General features: G+C 43.2%; 1 protein-coding gene and 1 long non-coding RNA gene across 3 annotated transcripts in view; one reads left to right on the top strand and one right to left on the bottom strand.

Annotated features, from left to right (window-relative positions):
- The window catches only part of TRDN (triadin), a 169,204-nt gene that overhangs the window by 28,400 nt on the left and 120,494 nt on the right, over nt 1–20,310 (top strand). Inside the window, exons 4-6 of the mRNA XM_083497781.1 lie at nt 1,447–1,584; nt 4,007–4,036; nt 6,463–6,492. Of these exons, the coding sequence (XP_083353907.1) occupies nt 1,447–1,584; nt 4,007–4,036; nt 6,463–6,492 (198 nt within the window). The remainder of the gene's footprint in view (nt 1–1,446; nt 1,585–4,006; nt 4,037–6,462; nt 6,493–20,310) is intronic.
- Nucleotides 742–6,547, bottom strand: LOC310704477. Of its 2 annotated transcripts, none has more exons than XR_014524803.1 (3): nt 6,435–6,547; nt 2,999–3,071; nt 742–876 (listed from the first exon to the last, which is right to left on the bottom strand). It is a non-coding gene; the product is annotated as an uncharacterized lncRNA (long non-coding RNA). The 2 variants fall into 2 exon arrangements; XR_014524804.1 differs by having other exon boundaries at nt 6,430–6,544.

The raw sequence follows: 20,310 nt of genomic DNA, 5'->3' as shown, positions 1-20,310 counted from the left end.
TGGTGGGACGACTGTGAGTGGTCAGAGGGAGAAGAGCGAGCAGACTGGGAGGAAGAGGTGTCAGGAGCAGAAGAGGCAACAGGGTTTAATGAGCAGGAAGAGGTGGTGGCAGAGAGCAGTGCAGACTCAGAAGCTGAGTGCAGGCAGGCTGTGGAAGAAGTCTTTTCATCCTGTTGCACCCAGCTCTCCTCCCTTCTGGTATCCCGGCACACACAGAGAAATGAAGAGGGAAGAGGAACAAGAGGCAAGAAGGCAAAGCCTAAGGCTGCTGGGGAAGGAACCAGGAGAGGAGCCTTAAAGAGTGGAGGGAAGGTGTGGACCTTCAGTCATTGCAACTGATTCATTGGGGCAAGACCTCCTGGCAAGAGTTGCTGAGACTATTAGGCCTGAGCTGTGATTTGTTCCCTTGAATAAAGAGTTAACTTCACTGGCCTTGGGTGATTTATTGTTTTATTGCTGACCTACCAACCTGGACACCCAGGATTGTATATGTATGTATGTATGTACATGCGTATATCTCATATACCATTCCTAGCGCTATTCCCCTTTTGTTTACCACAGTTCTGCCTTCCGCAGGCTCCTCCCTTGGCACGGTTGTATCACAGCTGACTTACAAGTCTCTTAATCAGATTTTGTTTTTCATTATATTTTATTTTTCATTCCATATGTTTTATACAGTATTGTACAAATAATGGAAGCATAACAATGGTTTATTTCAGTCTATGCCAGATACATAGACAGGCTTCCTCTAGGCCAAAGTTTTGGTTCTCTGAAGATGTGCAAATAGAATCCATGTGGCATTTTAATAAACAGCAAATTGGTTCGAGTTGTATTCATCTGTGGAATGGGAAGCAAGAAAGTTTGTTTCCTGGAAGACTGAAGAAGAATATCTGTTAGAAGTTGAGTTGCAATGGCAGAATCACTAATTCAGCAACAAGCCAATTGGGTTTATACTAACGTGCCTTCTGATCTTAGCTACCCTGAGGTTATAGGAACTGAGCTGAGTTAGTAAAGCCGTCATATGGTAACCAGATTATTTGTTAGGGCACTTCACTTTTTAAAGATACTCTTCCTGATCCAAAACAGGGTCTGTGGTATCAGGTAGGCAACAACCTGCCTGTGTATTTAGCATATCTGGCCAGGGGCAAATTATTGGTGCCCTTAAATATGCTCACATTTTTGTGGATCACATCTGTTGTCTGCAAAAGAAAAGGCACCCACACATTTAGGATTGCTTCATCAAAGTCAACTTTTTAGAGAATTCAACTTTTTTTAATCAAAAGGCTATCAATCAGTCAGTCATTTGTTTTTTTAAAAAAGTGTTTATTAATTTCCCAATAAGAACATCTAATTAACATATCATATCAAATCCAATAAAAATAAATCAGTCAGTCAAATCAATGTGTTTTATTTCCCAAACTTCTCTTCTTTATATTTTGCATTCAGGGCAATCTGTAAACAAGCTCACCACTGATCCACTGAGACTCGTACATGGTGCAGTGGAAGAAACAACAGACTGGGTGTATGGATTTCTTTCATTATTGACCGACCTCATATTTGAAGATGAAGATGAGAGTGAAAGAGGTATTCTGATGCTTTCAAGTGATTGGTTTTGTACAGCTGCACTCTTATCCTGCTGTCCAGTAGGGTCAAGCAAAATAGATAGCTAAGAGGCAAGAATTCACCAAGTGACCACTATAGCCTGACAGCTGGCCTCTCATTTGAATAGCTCTTGTATGGTATTTAATGCTCCATTTATGGAAAGGAGGCCAGAATTACAATGTTGCTGTTATTTTTACTTAAAACTCTAGTTGTGCTAGATTATACAAAAACTGGAAAAGTACAATGCAAGCATACAGCCAAAGAATTAACTTCAAGGAGCAGTAGCAACTATTCCCAAGGCTCTCTACTTAATTTTGTATACCCTTTGAGCAATGAATGGGCACTGGATACATTAGAATTCAAAGACCAACTTTGTATTTGATACTGAGCAGTAGTTGGCATTGTGGCTGGAACTGACAATAGCGGTTGAGTTCTAATGTGCTACCTGTGGTCTAGGCAATAAAAACACTGGCCGGAATCCAGGGAAACTGCACAACTAACTCTGCAAGCCCAAAGAGGCTTTTGATTATTTTGTTGCAATGTGACAGGGGCTACTTAAATAGAAGAAGTAAAAAGCTGATATCTGTTGTCTCCTGTGCAACTCTAATGGAACTCCTTAGCACAGAACTAGCACTTTTTAAAACCTTTTGTTAATTTCACTTTAAAAACTCCTGCAATGCAGGTAAGCATAGCCAGCAACTTGGGCAAATAATCAAAAGCCTCTGTAGGCATGTGTTTCTATTGCTTTAGGATTGTAATTAAAATGCATTACCCCTGACTTCAGTCTACTGTGACACTCTGTTAATGGAACATCAAAACATAATCAGTTTTGTAGTGGATAGGTACTTGGGTCACAGGTGACGTATGTAATGCCTATTATTCAGCCAGTAGAACATAAGATTCTTAATCTCAGGGTCACGGGTTCGAGCACCACATTGGGCAAAAGATTCCTGCATTGCATGGGGTTGGACTAAATGACCCTCATGGGCCCTTCCAATTCTGTGATTCTAGTCATTACAGTGGTACCTTGAGATGCAAATGGGATCCGAATGTAAGACACGACTGCGCGGGTCGCGTTTCACCGCTTCTGCGCATGCACATAACGCCATTTTGACCGTCTGCACATGCGTGAGTGGCAAAACCCGGAAGTAATGCACTCCGTTACTTCCAGGTTGCTGTGGAGCGCAACTCAAACGCGCTCAACCCGAAGCACATTCAACTCGAGGTATGACTGTATTCCTTTGTAGCTTCAGAAAGCACTCTTCAAAAGAAATACAATTAAAACCCAGCTGGAATTAAAAAATGAGTTCCTCCAAATAAGATTCATCAGCTTGAAGTAGTACCCAGTTTTTCCCAGTACAGAGCTCTTAAATAAGAATTACTTGTGAATACTAACCAGCAGGTCTTGCTGACACTAGACCCTATTCTGTTGTGTACTTCTGCAGTTCCTCAATATAATCCTTGACAAACTTGAAATAGAATTTTTAATTTTTTAGTTTTGAATGCATCAACAATAGGCTTTTGAGGCTCTGGTCTAATCTCAGAAACTGCTTCTGGGGAAAAGCATACTATGTATAAATCATGAAATAAACACAAAGGTAATGCAATAATGCAAACACACTTGCAAAGGGAAACGTGAACATTATAGAAAGCCTGTCATAATTTATCAAAACCAAGATAGCTAAGAACAATAACTTCAGGGCTACTTTTATGACTTTAAGAACTTCACATTATGAACTCCTCCTAGAAAATCTGGATTGGGAGATTAACTTTATCAAGCCCTGAATCTGAAAGAGATCCTATACCTTTTAAGAGTTAGCATGGAATACATTTTTGTTTTATTTTTAGTTTTGTTCTACATTCTAAAAAGGATATGGTCTGTTTGGATTTCGGTAATTCTAAATTTAGGAAGAAATATGTGATGACTCAATACACGATGACTAGTTCTTACAGTTTCACATTTCAGGTTATCAAGGCATCAATGTTCTCTTTGGGATCCAAAAATATGGGGAATTTTGCAGTCCCTTCATCCAACTTCACCCCACCTGAGTTGGGGGAGTGGTACCTTTGGGGGAGCACAAAGAGTGCAATTGGAATAGGAAATTGTGGGAGGCAGTTCCAGTGTATGTGACCCACATGTATCTTGACCCACATGGGTATAATGTTCAAACTCCCATTAAGCCTCTCATTATGTGTGAGCCCAAAAAAGCTACAAACTCCCTGATCTACATATGAAAATAGAAGCATCAGAATAAAAATCTCTGTCTTTCTATTTTCATTGTCCAACTCATAATGCTTGAATGCATTTAAATATGAAGATAACCCAGATGGAGTTATATATATATATTGCTAATATATGATTATGCTGCTATTCATCTGGTTATTCTTTTCTCTCTTGGTTTAGGTGAAGTGGCGCCTTCCTTGAAAATAAAAGGTTGGTTTTGCACATCTTTATAAAAGGTCACATGCTTTGTTTGATTAGATGGGTATTAGGCAGGAACAATGCAGCTGTATGCTGCCAGTGCTTATTGCTAATTACATACATCTTTCTACTAATTGAGCATCCTCTCTGTAGATTAAAATCATTCACATGGCATGTAGGATAGTTTGTTCCTGTGCTGTACACACGGAGTATCAAGCTGGACTGCTGAATGTGAGTGTCAAAGGGATACTGCTTAATGGAGACAATACATGCACACAAGCTACTAAGCTCCAAAGGGTTTGCAACTAGAGTTCATTTTCAGAGCATCCTATGCAATGCTAACCTGCAATAACAACACCTGAATTAGACTGCTCTGTTTGTTTGTTTGTTTTTTCTGGCAGAGTTCCCATATCTTTAGCAGCCTGGCATTTATTAATTCAAGAGCAGATTCCCTCCACCCCCTTCACTGTATTAGGAAAAAGCATATTGGATTCTGCCTATTTTCCAGCTGTTATAGGCAATAAGCCCCAAAGAAGCAGGAAAAAATGAGAGATTGTTTCCCTAAGTCCCTTGAACAAATACACAGACTGACAAGCAAAAGAGCATGGCAGAAATACTTGGGAACTCATTGCTCAAGTCGTCAGGACTTGTTATCTTAACAGAACAGAGGGGAGACTAGAATGAAATGAAAACAAACCCACATTTTGATTTGGGAAAGTCTGCCCTTAATGGTTCCTGATCCGTTTTCTATCAGATTGAACAGCCTCCTATTGGCACCAAAAGCCTTGGTCCCTGATATTACAGGACACCTTACTGAGTGCTGAAGAGGGACAATTTAAATGGTACAGAAATTAGCACAAAAATGTGCCTGTGCTTATACCTGGCAAAGCTTATACCTGGCCTTGAGACAGTGCAATATACCAGTGTTCTTCAACCTTGGGTTCCTAGATGTAGTTGGACTGGAGCTCCTACCACCCCTGACCACTGGCTAAGCTGGCTGGGGATTACATGAGTTGCAGTAAAATATGGGGGATCCAAGATTGAAGAACACAATACAATATACTGAGCAGGGATGGAAAGGAAACATGGTTGCCAGAATCAACAGAGGACATGCCTTCTGCTCCTCTTGTTGTTATACAGAAGGAAAATAAGCAGTATCAGGTATAGTTTGCTGTATGTTTGAATTTTGAATATACATACCACATTTTTTTTAGCTGAATGCCAGCAAAGAAATAAACTGTGGGCTTGATCCAGAACTCTACCCATGCTCTACTGGAAGAAAAGGAGGGAGGAATATTCACTAATTCCCCTCTTTCCCCTACAGCCCACTGGATGCTCAAAACAAACAAACAAACAAACAAACAAACGAAACTCTTGTGGGGGGTTGGGAGACCCTCAAGAACAGCAGGAGCCTCTGCTGGATCTCAGTCCTTCTTCTGTGAATGGAAGGCGAGTCTCGATCTAACCCTATAACACATCGTATAACATAACAAGTGTCACTTCTCCTGAAGTACTATGACAGGAAAATATCAGCTTCCTGAAGATCTCCCTCCTACACAACTATTTAAGGCACAGAAGAGGAGTAATGTAATATATTGAATCTATTGAGCTAAGAGGAAGTGAGAATGAGGTAGGAAGAATCAGCCAACAATGAGAATTCAAGTTCAAGTGACATGTGAGAGTGTAGCAGAGCGAGGGTGGCTCAGCTCCCGCCTTCATGAAAACTTCAGACAGGAGAGCTATGATCACAAGGGGAGCCATTCTGATTTCTGCATCCCCCCACCCTCAGATGGGAATGTAGAGCTGAGATAGGTGGATAGGGCCTTCATTTACAGCAGGGGCGGTGGTGAACCTCTGCCCTGCCCCCAAGTGTTGCTGGACTACAATTCCCATCCTTGACCACTGCCCATGCTGGCAGGGGCTGATGGGAGTTGGAGTTCAACAACAACTGGAGGGACACAGGTTTCCCATCCCTGTTCTATTGTCTGGCCAATTCCTAATACATTATTGTATATTTTTCTGTACCCAGGTATCAGTTCCTATCTCACTATCTCAGAGATACTAATACTAAAGTAATGCTTAATGGTAAAAGAGAAAGCACTGGCAATTAGTACCCTGACTCTGCATAAGAAGATCCCCTCTAGGTGAAACCAAAGGCTCATCCTGTCTAGTATCCTGATCTCACAGTAGCCAACCAAATGCCTGTGGAGAACGTGAGAGCAATAGCCATGTCCTGCTTGTGTTTCTCAGCATAGTGTCTCAGATACAAAAGGTAGCCACTAATGCATAACCTCATCCTCTATCCATACAGAAGTGGATCCAATATAACTTACTTTTACATGAACAGCTTATGCCTGGAATGCAGAAGAACAGTTTGTTGAAATATACCTAAACTGCAAACTAACCTTACTTTATGTTTTTTCTCTCTCTCTTTTTAGAAGGAATCCAACCACCGGTCAAAAAGAAAGGTAAGCAAATTTCAAAGCTATTTTAATTTCATCTTCTACCATAAAATTTCAGATGTTCAAAAATGAGAGGATCTATTTTCCAGCCTTATCCCTGCTGAACTGCTTCACTGCCATGGGCAAGAGAGCTACCTTCAGAAAGATAACAATGGTAGAGTGGATATAACATATATGGATAACATGTGAGATTTTGCCTGAGAGAGAACTGTTAAAACCGTTAGGAGCCGAGTTAAAGGGCAGTTGTGACATCATCAACCAGTATATCCATTTTTGCATGACCAAGCATTCTGAACAGCAATTGCTAAATTGGCCTATTTTGCAAATTTCAAAATGGCTATAAGATATTTAATTTGGCCTATCAGGTGGCAAGGGCAGTAAAAGGGGGGGGGGCGGGAAGTGACAAGTTGCAGGATGTAGAGGCCAAGAAAATGGGCGAGGAGGCAAAGCCAAATTTTGATGGGCTACCTCTAACCCAGCTACAGTTCATCTCTATGCTTATATTTAAATGTATATTTAAATATACATTGGTGGCTGACTTCAGACGGAAAGGCCACAGCTGAAATAGAAGTGGAGGTGGGAAAAGGCAAGAGACTGATCTGATGAGGCAGAGAATGGAGAGCAAGTGTGGAAGGGGAGAGGAACAAAGGAAATAAAAGTGGCCAAAACCAGCTGGGAAGAGAGGTTGTGGGGTTGACAGTCATCCACAAACTCCATAATACAGCCGCACTGTGAATTGGGGAAGGCCGCTCCCTCCTCAGGCTAATTCCACCTGGCCCAGGGGGTGGGGCCCAGACTGACTCACCACCACCACGGCTTTGGGAGGCCTCATTGAGGCACTGTGACACTGCTGCTGCACTGTGGGTGTTGAGGAACGCCGCTCCCTCCTGTAGTGTTTTAAAGGGGTTTTTACTTTTTACTTTGTTGTACCACCATGAACGATGGTTTTTATTGATGTATTTTTATTTTGTTCCGTTTTATTTTGGTTTGGGGTTGGATATTGAGTGGGGTGGGGATTTGTTTTGTTTGGTACAATTGTTTTTGGTTTGATTTGTTTTTCTATTTTGTACATGGAGGTTGGTTTGAGGCTCGGGATTGCTACTGTAGTGGGGCGAGGGAGGTATGGCGGTGGGGGCAGATGTCATAGGCGAAGGGGATCGAGATACGGATATGCTCATACCCCTTCCAATCTGCACCCCATCCCGAGGGACGAAGGTAGGGTGAGCAAGGATTACTCACCTCCGTCACTGGTGTTGTGCAATGCCAGGTCCATAGGCAACAAAACCGCCACCCTGCGAGATTTCTTCACCTCGCAGGGGGTTGACCTGGCTTGTGTGACGGAGACCTGGGTGCGCGAAGTGTGAGTGTGACCTTACGAGAGATGGCACCCCTGGATTTCTCCGTCCTCCACCAGTCGCGGACTGTGGGCGGGGGGGGAGGGGTGGCATTATTAATCCGGGAAGATTGTTCTTTCAGGGCTCTACCATCGCCATCTATCCCCGGCATTGAATGTGTTGGCCTAGTGTGGGGCTCCGAGGTGAGCTTGGCTGTCTGGCTGGTGTACCGGCCACCTAGTGCACCAGCAGCCACCCTGTCAGGCCTGCTGGAGGCGGTGGCCGGCTGGGCCTTGGTGTTCCCTAACCTATTGGTATTGGGGGACTTCAACATCCATGCTGATGCCACTCCCTCCTCACAGGCTCTGGACCTGGTGTCTTCCATGACGACACTAGGGCTCTCCCAGTTTGTTTCGGGCCCCACACATCAAGCAGGCCACACGCTGGATTTGATCTTGGGCATCGGTATAGATGTGATCATGTCTCCTTCGATGAAGGTGCCATGGTCTGATTACTACGCTCTGAAAGCCAGGATTGATTTTCCACCTCCACCCTGCTTAGGTGGCGAGCCAATTTGGGCTCGCCCGCAGAGGCTGATGGACCCTGATAGATTCCGTCAGGCCTTGCAGGACCTTGCTCTCCCTGGCGACTCATTGACTGAGCTTGTTGAGGGCTGGAATATCCAGCTCCTAGCAGCCATCGATGAGATCGCACCTAGGCGGCCTCTGCGACCCCGCAGAAACCGGGCTCCCTGGTTTACTGAGGAGCTTCGGAAAATGAAGCGGGACCTCAGACGGCTAGAGCGAGTATGGCGGGGTGCCCGTGACGGAGCCTCAAGAACATCTTATAGGGTTTTTATGAAAACCTACGAGATGGCAGTGAAGGCCGTTAAGAAGTCCTACTTCTCAGCCTCCATTGCCTTCGCTAGCTCTCGCCCGGTGCAATTATTTAGTATAATTAGGTCTTTAACGTCCCTTGAAGGACAACCAAATTTAAATAACAATTTGACACACAGCTGTGAGGCATTTGCGAGCTTTTTTGCGGAGAAGGTCCTGTTGCTCCACCATGACCTCCCTGCCAATTTGGATACAATAAAGGAACTGGAGGCCCCTCGACTGTCCTCGGGTCCAGTATTGGACCACTTTGACCGGATATCCCCAGCCGATGTGGACAGACTCCTCCGAGCTGGAAAGCCCACCACCTGTCCTCTTGACAGCCCGTCTTGGCTGATTAGAGCATGTCCAGACGAGGTGCGGGCCCCCTGGGTGATATCATCAATTTAGAATCATAGAATCATAGAGTTGGAATAGACCACAAGGGCCATCGAGTCCAACCCCCTGCCAAGCAGGAAACACCATCAGAGTACTCCTGACATATGGTTGTCAAGCCTCTGCTTAAAGACCTCCAAAGTAGGAGACTCCACCACACTCCTTGGCAGCAAATTCCACTGTCGAACAGCTGTTACTGTCAGGAAGTTCTTCCTAATGTTTAGGTGGAATCTTCTTTCTTGTAGTTTGGATCCATTGTTCCGTGTCCGCTTCTCTGGAGCAGCAGAAAACAACCTTTCTCCCTCCTCTATATGACATCCTTTTATATATTTGAACATGGCTATCATATCACCCCTTAACCTCCTCTTCTCCAGGCTAAACATGCCCAGCTTCCTTAGCCGTTCCTCATAAGGCATCGTTTCCAGGCCTTTGACCATTTTGGTTGCCCTCCTCTGGACACGTTCCAGTTTGTCAGTGTCCTTCTTGAACTGTGGTGCCCAGAACTGGACACAGTACTCCAGGTGAGGTCTGACCAGAGCAGAATACAGAGCAGACCAGAGCAGAGACCAGAGCAGAATACAATTTGTCCCTTGGCACCAGGATATTCCCAGGGGAACTGAAGGAGGCAGTGGTGTGTCCGCTCTTAAAGAAAACATCATTAGATCCCTTAGATCTATCCAATTACTGCCCGGTTTCGAATCTTCCATTCCTGGGTAAGGTGATTGAGAGAGTGGTTGCTGAACAGCTTGGTAGGTTTCTGGATGAAACATCGGCTCTGGATCCATTCCAGTCCGGCTTCCGTGCTGGTCATGGGACCGAGACGGCTCTGGTCACCCTAACAGATTTTCTCCGCAGACAGCTGGATCGAGGCGGGTCGGGGCTGCTGATTCTCCTAGACATGTCAGCAGCCTTCGACATGGTAGATCACGAACTCCTGGACCACCGCCTTGCCGACGTGGGGATCCAGGGCACAGTCCTTCAATGGCTGTGCTCGTTTCTCTCTGGTCGGGGACAGAGGGTGGCGCTTGGGGGGGAATTGTCATCGCGCCACTCCTTGGTGTGTGGATTGCCTCAGGGTGCGATTCTCTCCCCGATGCTTTTTAACATCTTTATGCGCCCCCTCGCCCAGCTTGTCCGGAGTTTTGGGCTGGGTTGCCATCAGTATGCCGATGACACCCAACTCTATCTGTTGATGGATGGCCATCCTGACTCGGCCCCAGACACACTGACTAGATGTCTGGAAGCTGTGGCTGGATGGTTACGTGGGAGCCGGTTGAAGTTAAATCCTTCGAAGACAGAGGTCCTCTGGCTGGGACGGGGCGATATGGGATTGAGGGGGCAACTCCCATCTCTTGTGGGGGTCCAATTAGTGCCAGCATCGTCCGTTAAGAGTTTGGGTGTAATCTTCGATACCTCCCTCTCTATGGAGGCGCAGATTACAGCTATAACAAAGGCGGCATTTTTTCATCTCCGCCAAGCTAAGCAGTTGGCTCCTTATCTCTCTCGCCCTGACCTAGCCACTGTGATCCACGTGACGGTCACCTCCAGACTGGATTATTGTAACTCGCTCTATGTGGGGCTGCCCTTGAGACTGACCCAGAAACTCCAGCGGGTGCAGAATGCCGCAGTGAGACTCCTTATGGGGTCTTCGCTGCGAGATCATATTCAGCCGGTACTATACCAGCTGCACTGGCTCCCGGTGGAGTACAGGATCAGGTTTAAGGTGCTGGTTTTAACCTTTAAAGCACTATACGGCCTAGGACCCTCGTACCTACGGGACCGCCTCTCCTGGTATGTCCCACAGAGAAATTTACGGTCTGCAAATAAAAACACCCTGAAGATCCCAGGCCACAGAGAGGTTAGGCTGGCCTCAACTAGAGCCAGGGCTTTCTCGGCCACGGCTCCAATCTGGTGGAACGCTCTGTCACAAGAGACTAGGGCCCTGCAGGACCTGACATCTTTCCGCAGGGCCTGCAAGACAGAGCTGTTCCACCAGGCCTTTGGTCAGGGCGCAGCCTGACCCCCTCCTCTGGCAATCTGCACAGAATTTTGCTTAATGGTTGCCATCAATTTGATTTTAATTAATTTTATAATGAATGTTTTTAGAATGTTGGATTATTTTGATTGTTGTTAGCCGCCCTGAGCCCAGCTTCGGCTGGGGAGGGCGGGATATAAATAAAATTTATTATTATTATTATTATTATTATTATTATTATTATTATTATTATCATTATTATTTTCCTACATATTCCCATCACTTGGTGTGTGGCTCACTAGTTATAAAGTTTAGGAGATAAATGATGTTAGAAAGAACTAGATATAGAAATAGATAAAGTTATGGCCACAAGCAGGCTTTGTCTACTGCTTAAAAGCTTGTTACAGTCACTAGTTATTTATTGTAATTTCTTTTAAATATTGCAGTGTTCTAATACCTATTGTATCAGCCTGCCTAACTTCCTAGGTACTAAGTCTCACTCAGCTCAGTGGGAATTGCTTCTGGGTAAACATGCATGGGGCTGTGCTATAAATAAGGAGATGCCATTTAGACTCTGACACTGCTGTCCCAAAGTAAAAATAAATATTGACCAAAGACCTTTTTAAAAATTAAGTGCTATGGATTCATGAAATCCATTATCCATTGGAATCCATTACCCCATTACCATTACTCTTTGAAATCATTAAGATGTAAATGCATGAAGAATGGCAGTCAGTTCCACCAAATGTTAAGGTATAACACCCACCCCACCCCTGCCCACAGCTATAATAATGACATTTCCACATATTGTGACACATCAAAATGCTTGGAGGTGAATCTGGAGCTTCCTGCTTGAGCAACATATCCAGCAATTTCAATAAAAAGGAACATCAAGACCGGATAACTTTTTCCAGTGGGTGTTCTGTATCTCCAACATTTTCCATTTCCATAAACCAAAAAGCCTAGGCAAAGACCTGGAAATTAAATCTTTTCCAAAACAAGTTGTTTAGTCATGTCCAACTCTTTGTGACCCCATGGACCAGAGCACGCCAAGCACTCCTGTCTTCCACTGCCTCCCGCAGTTTGGTCAAACTCATGCTGGTAGCTTCGAGAACACTGTCCAACCATCTCGTCCTCTGTCGTCCCCTTCTCCTTGTGCCCTCCATCTTTCCCAACATCAGGGTCTTTTCCAGGGAGTCTTCTCTTTTCATGAGGTGGCCTCAGCTTCAGGATCTGTCCTTCCAGTAAGCACTCAGGGTTGATTTCCTTAAGAATGGATAGGTTTGATCTTCTTGCAGTCCATGGAACTCTTGAGAGTCTCCTCCAGCACCATAATTCAAAAGCATCAATTCTTCGGCGATCAGCCTTCTTTATGGTCCAGCTCTCACTTCCATACATCCAAAACAAGTAGCAAATGTAATTCCTGGAGATGGTTAATGACCGCAGATAGCCCTATCCTTGTGGGTCTTTGGACCAAATTGTTGTTGTTGATGATGATGATGATGATAGCCCTCTCCCTAGCTTTTGATCTTCTTACTAAAGAATGCTAACACCGGTACTTGTGACATCAGAATGCTGCCATTTTGTAGCAGTGTAATCTGGAGTTTGTGGGTTTGCAAGTGAATTTGCAATGTGTGCTGAATCCTGCAATGGGATGCAGAGCAGGGTGGTGGGGGAAAGGGAGGATCAGGGGATTTGTAATGTACTGGGATATGCATTGCCAGTTAATCTCTTGAGAATCTGCTTTCTTGCTTAGAGAAGAGTTGGGGAATCCCAGACCTAGAGGTTGAATGTGGTCTGCCAATCCTCTCTACCTGGCCTGTTCTGCCACTCTTCTCGTTAGGTCTGTTCTGTGTCCTCCTCTAGTGATTTTACCTGGCTAGAATGTGTCCTGTGATAATACCCATTGCTTGCCTGGATGGAGGATGGAAAGCGCTGTGTGTCTGGCCACACCCACTTTTGCCATTTGGGAGGCTGCCCAAGAAGAAATATGTCTCTCGAGTTTCCCATTCCTGAATTAGAGTCACACCTCTGATCTTTTGCTCTATGAAAAAGTGTATTTCTCTGTGTGTAAGGCAGGAGATGTTAAATAAAATTAATATGCCATTAAGACTACTGAGAATGCTTTGCTTTCATAACATAATCTAATGCTATACGGCCTCTGCAATGTCCCAGGGCCTGTCACACACCTGTAAATGTTAACACCTTGTTGACATTCTGCTGTCCCCTTCCTGTCCACCTGCTTAGGACTGAAAATTCTTATTCTCCTTTCACTTCAACAATCTTTAAATAATATTCAGGGGTGGCAGTAACATTTTGGTAATGTTCATGTTTATGGAAATTGTTTAACCAGCCAACAAAAAACACCAATCCTTATCTAAATCCAAAATCCCTCTTTCAAACTGCAGAGCCACTTAAAATACAAGCACTAGAATAGCACAACGCTCTCCTGAAACCTGTGGGGTTTTATAGAGTTTGCCAGTATGGCTGATGTTGGCACCATTTGGGTAATTAGTTATTCCATTCACTCGTCTCTAAAGAATATCCCAATTTGCATATTTAGTGCTTTCAGAGTTTAGCTGATTTTCTCTTTATATCTCCATATGGCACTGTGCTTCTTTTTGTATGTGAATTGCTTTTACAGTGGACTGCAATGGGGGCTTGCTGCCTCTTAACTACTACTCACCGGAAGGCAATTTTGTGAATCTTCTTGCAAAGCACTTTGTGTTAAAATATACACACTTTTATTTTGGAAGACTGCAGGACTGCATAACTGTGTTTGTAGTGCATAACTGTGCATGGGGAGGCTTCCTGAAATCAGTGGCCACCTTTCAGGCATCAGGAAAAAAAACACACAAAATGAATGTCCTTCATAAATGAATCCAGCATGGATCCATCCATACCATAGCAGCACATCTAGAGTAAAGGACCACACCTGAGCAAAGAAATTATCATGTTCAGTCAAAGAAAACAGTATGCTTAATTAAAACAGGAGGTGTAGCTTAAATTCCTGTTCTCTTTGCACCCTAGGCAAAAAGAAGGCAACATGCTGAGATTATGTTATGCAGAATTATTAGATGGGAATTTAAGGAAGGTACAGGGAAGAGAGATATAGCTACTGGTGTGAGAATAGAAAGGAAACAGAAGAACAAAAGGCTTTTACATTGTGTGGAAGCTCTACTATAATTTGGAAAACATCATGAAAATGGAATAAACTGTCCTGTGAATGCAGCCGTGGTAGCAGTTCGCATGGAAGGGTGGTGGTGTTTACCTGACCTTCTGTCACCAGCATCACCGTGCTGTACTGGGAGGGTAACAGGGAGGGATGAGGTGGCAGGGAGGTTGGTGCAGTGCAGATGCGCCAGCAGAGCCAATCCAGTACTACTGCTGGTGCACCATGCTGACCTCCTTGATGTTTGACCCTTCCCCCTGTTGGTAAGTATCCAACGGCAGTGAGAGGTCAGGAAAACACCACCATCCTTCAACACTGACTACTACTACTGGTGAGACTTATTGCCACTATAGCCCACTATTGTCAGCTCCAGTTGAAACATTTGTTTTATGTCACCACATGGTTAGGCTAGCTCTGAATTTAACCATCCCAAGGCCATAGGATTTTCTGGTAACATTATTGTCACTATAGTAGCATACATGAATAAGTTTTTATATGGTTTAGGTAGTTAGGTCCCTATAATTCTCAAAAGAAAACCTTCTGGGGTTTTTTTTTTACTAACAGTATTTTAAACATCCTTTTCATTTCCTTATGTTTCTTTTCCAAGTAAGCTTTATCCTTACTACAAGACCACCACATATGATAAAAAGAACCTTCTTACTCTTTACATTTCCAACACTTATTTGATTTAGATTCATACATTTTTGCCAATTTGCCTGGTGTTGGATACCATCGGTATATCATTTTCATATAATTTTCTCTTAGATCATAACATGCTGTAAATTTTATATCCATATTCCACAATCCTTCCCATGCTTCCCTGTCTGTATTATGACCAATCTCTATTGCCCAGTGTATCATTGAGGGTTTTACTTGCTCATCCTTTGTCTCCCATTCCAATAATATTGTATGCATTTTAGACAGCACTTTTACATTACATTCCAACAGGTCTCTCTCCAGTTGTGATATTTGTTCCCCTTTGGGGGATCAAAAGTACTTTCATGCAGTTCTCCCATTTTTGCCTTATTGCCCAACAAAGAAATAATCAAAACTATTATCTCTCAAATCAAAACACCTGCTGCTGTGGAGAAGAAGGGATGTGTTTGACTTGCTGGCACTAATATTTTCATCACTGAGGGCTTCAATAGAGCTACACCCCAGTGGGGAAATCGCTTAAAATTCTCAGCAGTAAAGCCTTAATCCATGATAAATCTGTATTGCTCTCTTCCTGAAAACAAAACAGACTTGTATTTGAATGCATCATAAAGTCAGACTATTTCAACTATCTCTTTGGTAAACACAGAGCTGCTGGGTTTTCTAAGATCTGAAAGTGGTTGTTTGCTTCTCAGTGGTTCCAAGTAAAGTAATTCGGGGAGGGGAGGGTGTACTGTATAATGGTTCCAGGACTGCAATGGAAATATTTTAGAACAGTTAAGATTCTCAGCCATAGTATTTTTGTTTATTGTGGTACACAGAGCAAACTGCTTGATCTTAGCACACTATGTCTAGCATAGCAGTAAGAAGGCATATACTGATCACAAACTCTAATCTTCTGCGTGTAAAGCTAAAGGTAATGGACCCCTGGATGGTTAAGTCCAGTCAAAGGTGGAGCTCATGTCACTTTCCCATCATGTCAGTGGGATATTGTGGAAAGCCGAATGGCCTGATAGAAAACACAAGGAAGCAATCAATCATACTAAGTCACATGGAGGAGTGTAGCTTGTAGTGGGGACTCTGGATTAGCTGCATGTCAAGTGACCTTTCAAATATCTAGTGTGGCCTTGGGCTTGCCGATTGGAAGGTCGGCAGTCCCAGTGATGGGGTAAGCTCCCATTGTTAGTCCCAGCTCCTGCCAACCTAGCAGTTTGAAAGCACGTCAAAGTGCAAGTAGATAAATAGGTTCTGCTGCGGCGGGATGGTAAACAGTGTTTCCATGCGCTGCTCTGGTTTCACCAGAAGCAGCTTAGTCATGCTGGCCACATGACCTGGAAAAGCTGTCTGCAGAAGCAGACAAACGCCGTCTCCACGGCCAATAAAGTGAGATGAGTGCCACAACCCCAGAGTCGTTTGCGACTGGACTTAACTGTCAGGGGTCCTTTACCTTCTTCTTTTTTTTAACCAATAACTTATCTGCTTTTTAATTCCTATATTGAAATAGCATTGTGTGTTTCTACAGGAAGTTGAGGTGCTCTGTCATTTGTTATGGTTTAGGAGGATAGCTTAGAGTCATAACAGGCATTTACATGAATATTTCGTGAACGCAGATCTGCCCACCGTACATCAGATTTGACAGGCTATAAACACAAAAAAGTAATTCTGTGTCTTCAAAAGACCAAAATGGCTGCTCACCCCTTTCTTGGGTGAGCAATGGTTGTGGTCCCTCACCCTCACCTACCATTCCTGGCAGCCAGAATACATGTGGTGGGCTGGTCGCTTGGGAATTCCCCAGCCAGCAGGGTCATAGGGCATGACTTAGTGCCAAAAGCTTAAGTTCAAAACAGGCCAATCAGAGACCCCCCAGATGGGCAGTGTCAACGCATAAAAGCTGATTGTGTGTGTCTTACACAGTGCAGTCGCTTTGGGATGAAGTGCTGCATCACCCTGTCCTGAACCAGAAGTGTAATCAGGGTACACTGTTAGAGGGGTCTTGGTGAAAGTCTATGTCCAGAAGCTAAGTGTGGGGCAGACAGGCCATAGAGCTTCCAGTGGCGACCTTAGGACAGTCACCTCAGTAGATCAGTGTCTTGGGGAAACCATAATCCTTGACACGGCCCTGAAAAAGTATCAGGCCTCCAGCAAGGAGGCTGGGATGGATATATACCCAATGCCTGAGCCAAATTCCTCCTACATTTTAATGGCCATTTTAATCCAGATCATTGTCTGATTGGGTTATTTTATTGCACCTTTCTTTAGTCACTACCTAGGGGAGGGTGGCACTGTGACTGGGACCACAAAATTAACCCTGCTAACCTACACAAATACACTTTGTCTTTGTTTTTAGCTATGGTATTTCTCTGTTTCTTAAAGATTTTTGCCACCACCATTCTTCCACCCATTCTTTCTCAATCTCATCCTTTAGTTTTCTTCATCTTCTAAAGGCATGCTTATTCATCCTCTAGATGCTCCATGTTTTTCATGTGCCCAGTCAACATGCATGTTCACATGCCCTCTATCTCCTGCTCTTTGCTTGCTCTGAATACAGAATGTACATTGGCTGATTGCCAATGCATTTTTCATACAGAAGTCAGCAGAAGTTGACCTTTTATGCCAAGTCCACAAGTGTTGCATAGCAGCTTGTGTTCATTCACTATCCATTTGTTAAACACCCCGAAGATGTTGAAAAGACTAAACTGGAAGACCGAGGGGACAAGAACAGTGATGGCAACAAAGGTGGTTCAGAAGGCAGCAGCAAAATGTCTACAGGACAGGTGAATGGGGTCTTGGATGTCAGAAGGCAAAATCTGATATCCTTTTCTAATTTGAATGGTTGGTAGACATCAGTATGGGGCAGTTAGCATCCTGAATTGACAGAAAATAGGACTTCAAAGCAGCAAGCCAGCATAGAGATAAACCCTTGTTAATCTGTGGTTAAAACTACAAAAGGATCAAGCTAATTAGATTGCTAAAGATGTTATTTCCCACTCACTGAGCCCCAACACTTTTGCAGTCAGAGGAGAGGAAAAATGGTTAGCTAAAATTATTCTGATCACTGCTTGCCAAACTACTTCTATAATATAGGCTTTTTTTTTCTTGCCTTTTCCTATATTGGTATATGCATTTGACATGAAGGAATCAAGACAGACATATTGCTGTCAGAATTCACCCCCAAATGCTCAAATATGAGCTTTAAAATTAAATAGTTCATGTTATATTGGTGCAGGAGCTGGTCAGTGTAAGATTATATTTCATCATTTTAAATCAAACTCTAATCTTCCAGGATTTTGTATTGAAAAACTGGAATAATCCAAGCAATGTTTGTGCTTTTGAGTTTGATTGATCTCAATGGGAGAGTTATTAATTAACTGATTGAATGACTGAATTTGCATGCTGCCCTATAGCCATAGATCTCAGGTGCTTTTAAGTAGTTGAAATTCTACTGCCGCATGGAGGAACTTTACTGCGGCTCAGTTCAGGCAACACAGTGAAACATAATTAATGGTTTACCATGAATGCACCAAGCTGGGGAGAAGCAAACCATGGATTGTATCTAATTCTGCCCATGTGTGAGCAGAACAAACTTCTTGTGCAACAGAAATTCACCTTTCTCCCCTTCTGCCCCCTGCATCCACCACATGCTGTTAAAAGCTGTTCTGGAGGATTGGGTGGCACTCTGGAGAAGATCTGGTGGCACGTGGGGTCTGCAGGGGGAAGGAGAAAAATGTTTGGTTTTGTTGCACAAGTGGAAGTTTGCCCGTGCAATTTTGGATCCTACATTATGTTCATATTACAACTGAATCTGAGATCATGTTTGGTTTGAGTCCAACAAATCACGATCATAAAGCTAAAAAACAACAACCCAAACATTGGCTATAGATAATTGCTTATTGGGAGTGAAGCAAACCCTGTTTCAGATGTAAAGCTGAGTCAGGGATCATGGTTTGTTTTCTCCCAAGTGTAGGCCAGGAGAGCAGGATGGAAAGAAGTAAGACCCCATTTGCTCATGCATGGCAAGCCACAATTTATGTTTTACTGTGGCATGTGATGAGATTAGTGCTGAACTTTGGCTGAACCATACTTTTTGTGTGATTATACATGAAACATAATAATTAAGCAAAAACTATATCTATATATCTAGTTTGCACACAAGCATTTTCTTGCTATTGTGGTTTAAGCCTGGACAATAATGCAGGGAGAATAGTCAGTCTGATTAAATACCTCAGTGTATATGTGGAAAACAATTTCATATCATAATCTGTAAAATCTGTGCCGTGGCTTGGGAATTCCAAACGGAGTAGTGCAAGGCTATGCTGATCTGCTAAACTTTTATAGAAACATATCTCCTCAATATTTTAAAATTGTAGTTGAACAGGTTATTGACTTTTCATCTTAGAGAATATAAAATAATTATTTGCCTACAGGTGATGTGTATCTTTCTATTATCAGAAAAGGTGATATCCACAATCAAGGAAATAAAATGCTAAACTGCTGTGAAACCAGCAGTGCAGAAAGAAAGCTGTGGATCCCCAACCCCTCTGGATTTCCTTGGTAGCTAATGAAAATTTAGCAATGAAATACTTCTTTAAAAATACATACTCTCTCACAATAATTTAATAAACTGTACTGTCATCTTATAGAGAATCAGGATGGTTGCCTTGGTGACTGAGATTATCGTTGCTGCTGCTGGATTCTGTCAGTTTTCTAAACATGAATTCATAATATTTAGGATTTATTAACAATATGCCTCTCTGATGGAGATAAATTGCATCCTTTCAACTGGCCATGCAAGTCTTCTATGAGAATACAACTGCTTTGGCAACTCAGCAAAAAAGATATGATGTGATTAGCAGAAAATTAAAGCTATTTGTCATAGAGAATAAAGCAGATGTTGTTTAAAAAAGGCACTGAAAAGAAGCTGATGGGGGGATGTAATTTCTCCCCCCCTTAAATGTTACAAGTTCTTTAGGGATGCTGTTTTTCGGCTATAAAACTGACCCCACTGAGTAGCAGTCAGGAACCCAAGTATCAGGAACCCAAATGTGGTAGTGGGTTTAAATCAGTCCCTTTTCCCAAGAACATCAGGACTCTTAGGAGCGGCAAAGGAATTTGTCTCTTCTCTGTGAACATGGCCCCATAAAACTCAATGGTAGTCATTTGCAATGGAGTTTGTTCTACATTCATAGCCCTGGATATAAAATCAACAGGGAGCTCAAAAGAGGCTGCAGCTGAAAAATGTCTGGTGGGGGGAGCAAAGAGCAACTCACTGCTAAAGACTCGTGAGGCAAGAGATCTTGCTCAGTTGCACTAACACACAATTTCATCCTTGCACCATTTTGCAAATTTAAAAGGTGGAATGAAACAATAAATTCATTAATATATATATATTATTTGTTTACTGGGTGAGCGTGTGAGATGGCA

The sequence above is a fragment of the Podarcis liolepis genome (genome assembly GCF_965112155.1).
Source record: "Podarcis liolepis genome assembly, chromosome: 3".
NCBI lineage: Eukaryota > Metazoa > Chordata > Lepidosauria > Squamata > Lacertidae > Podarcis > Podarcis liolepis.
Note: the sequence above shows the minus strand (reverse complement) of the source record. Positions and strands in the feature narration are given on the sequence as shown.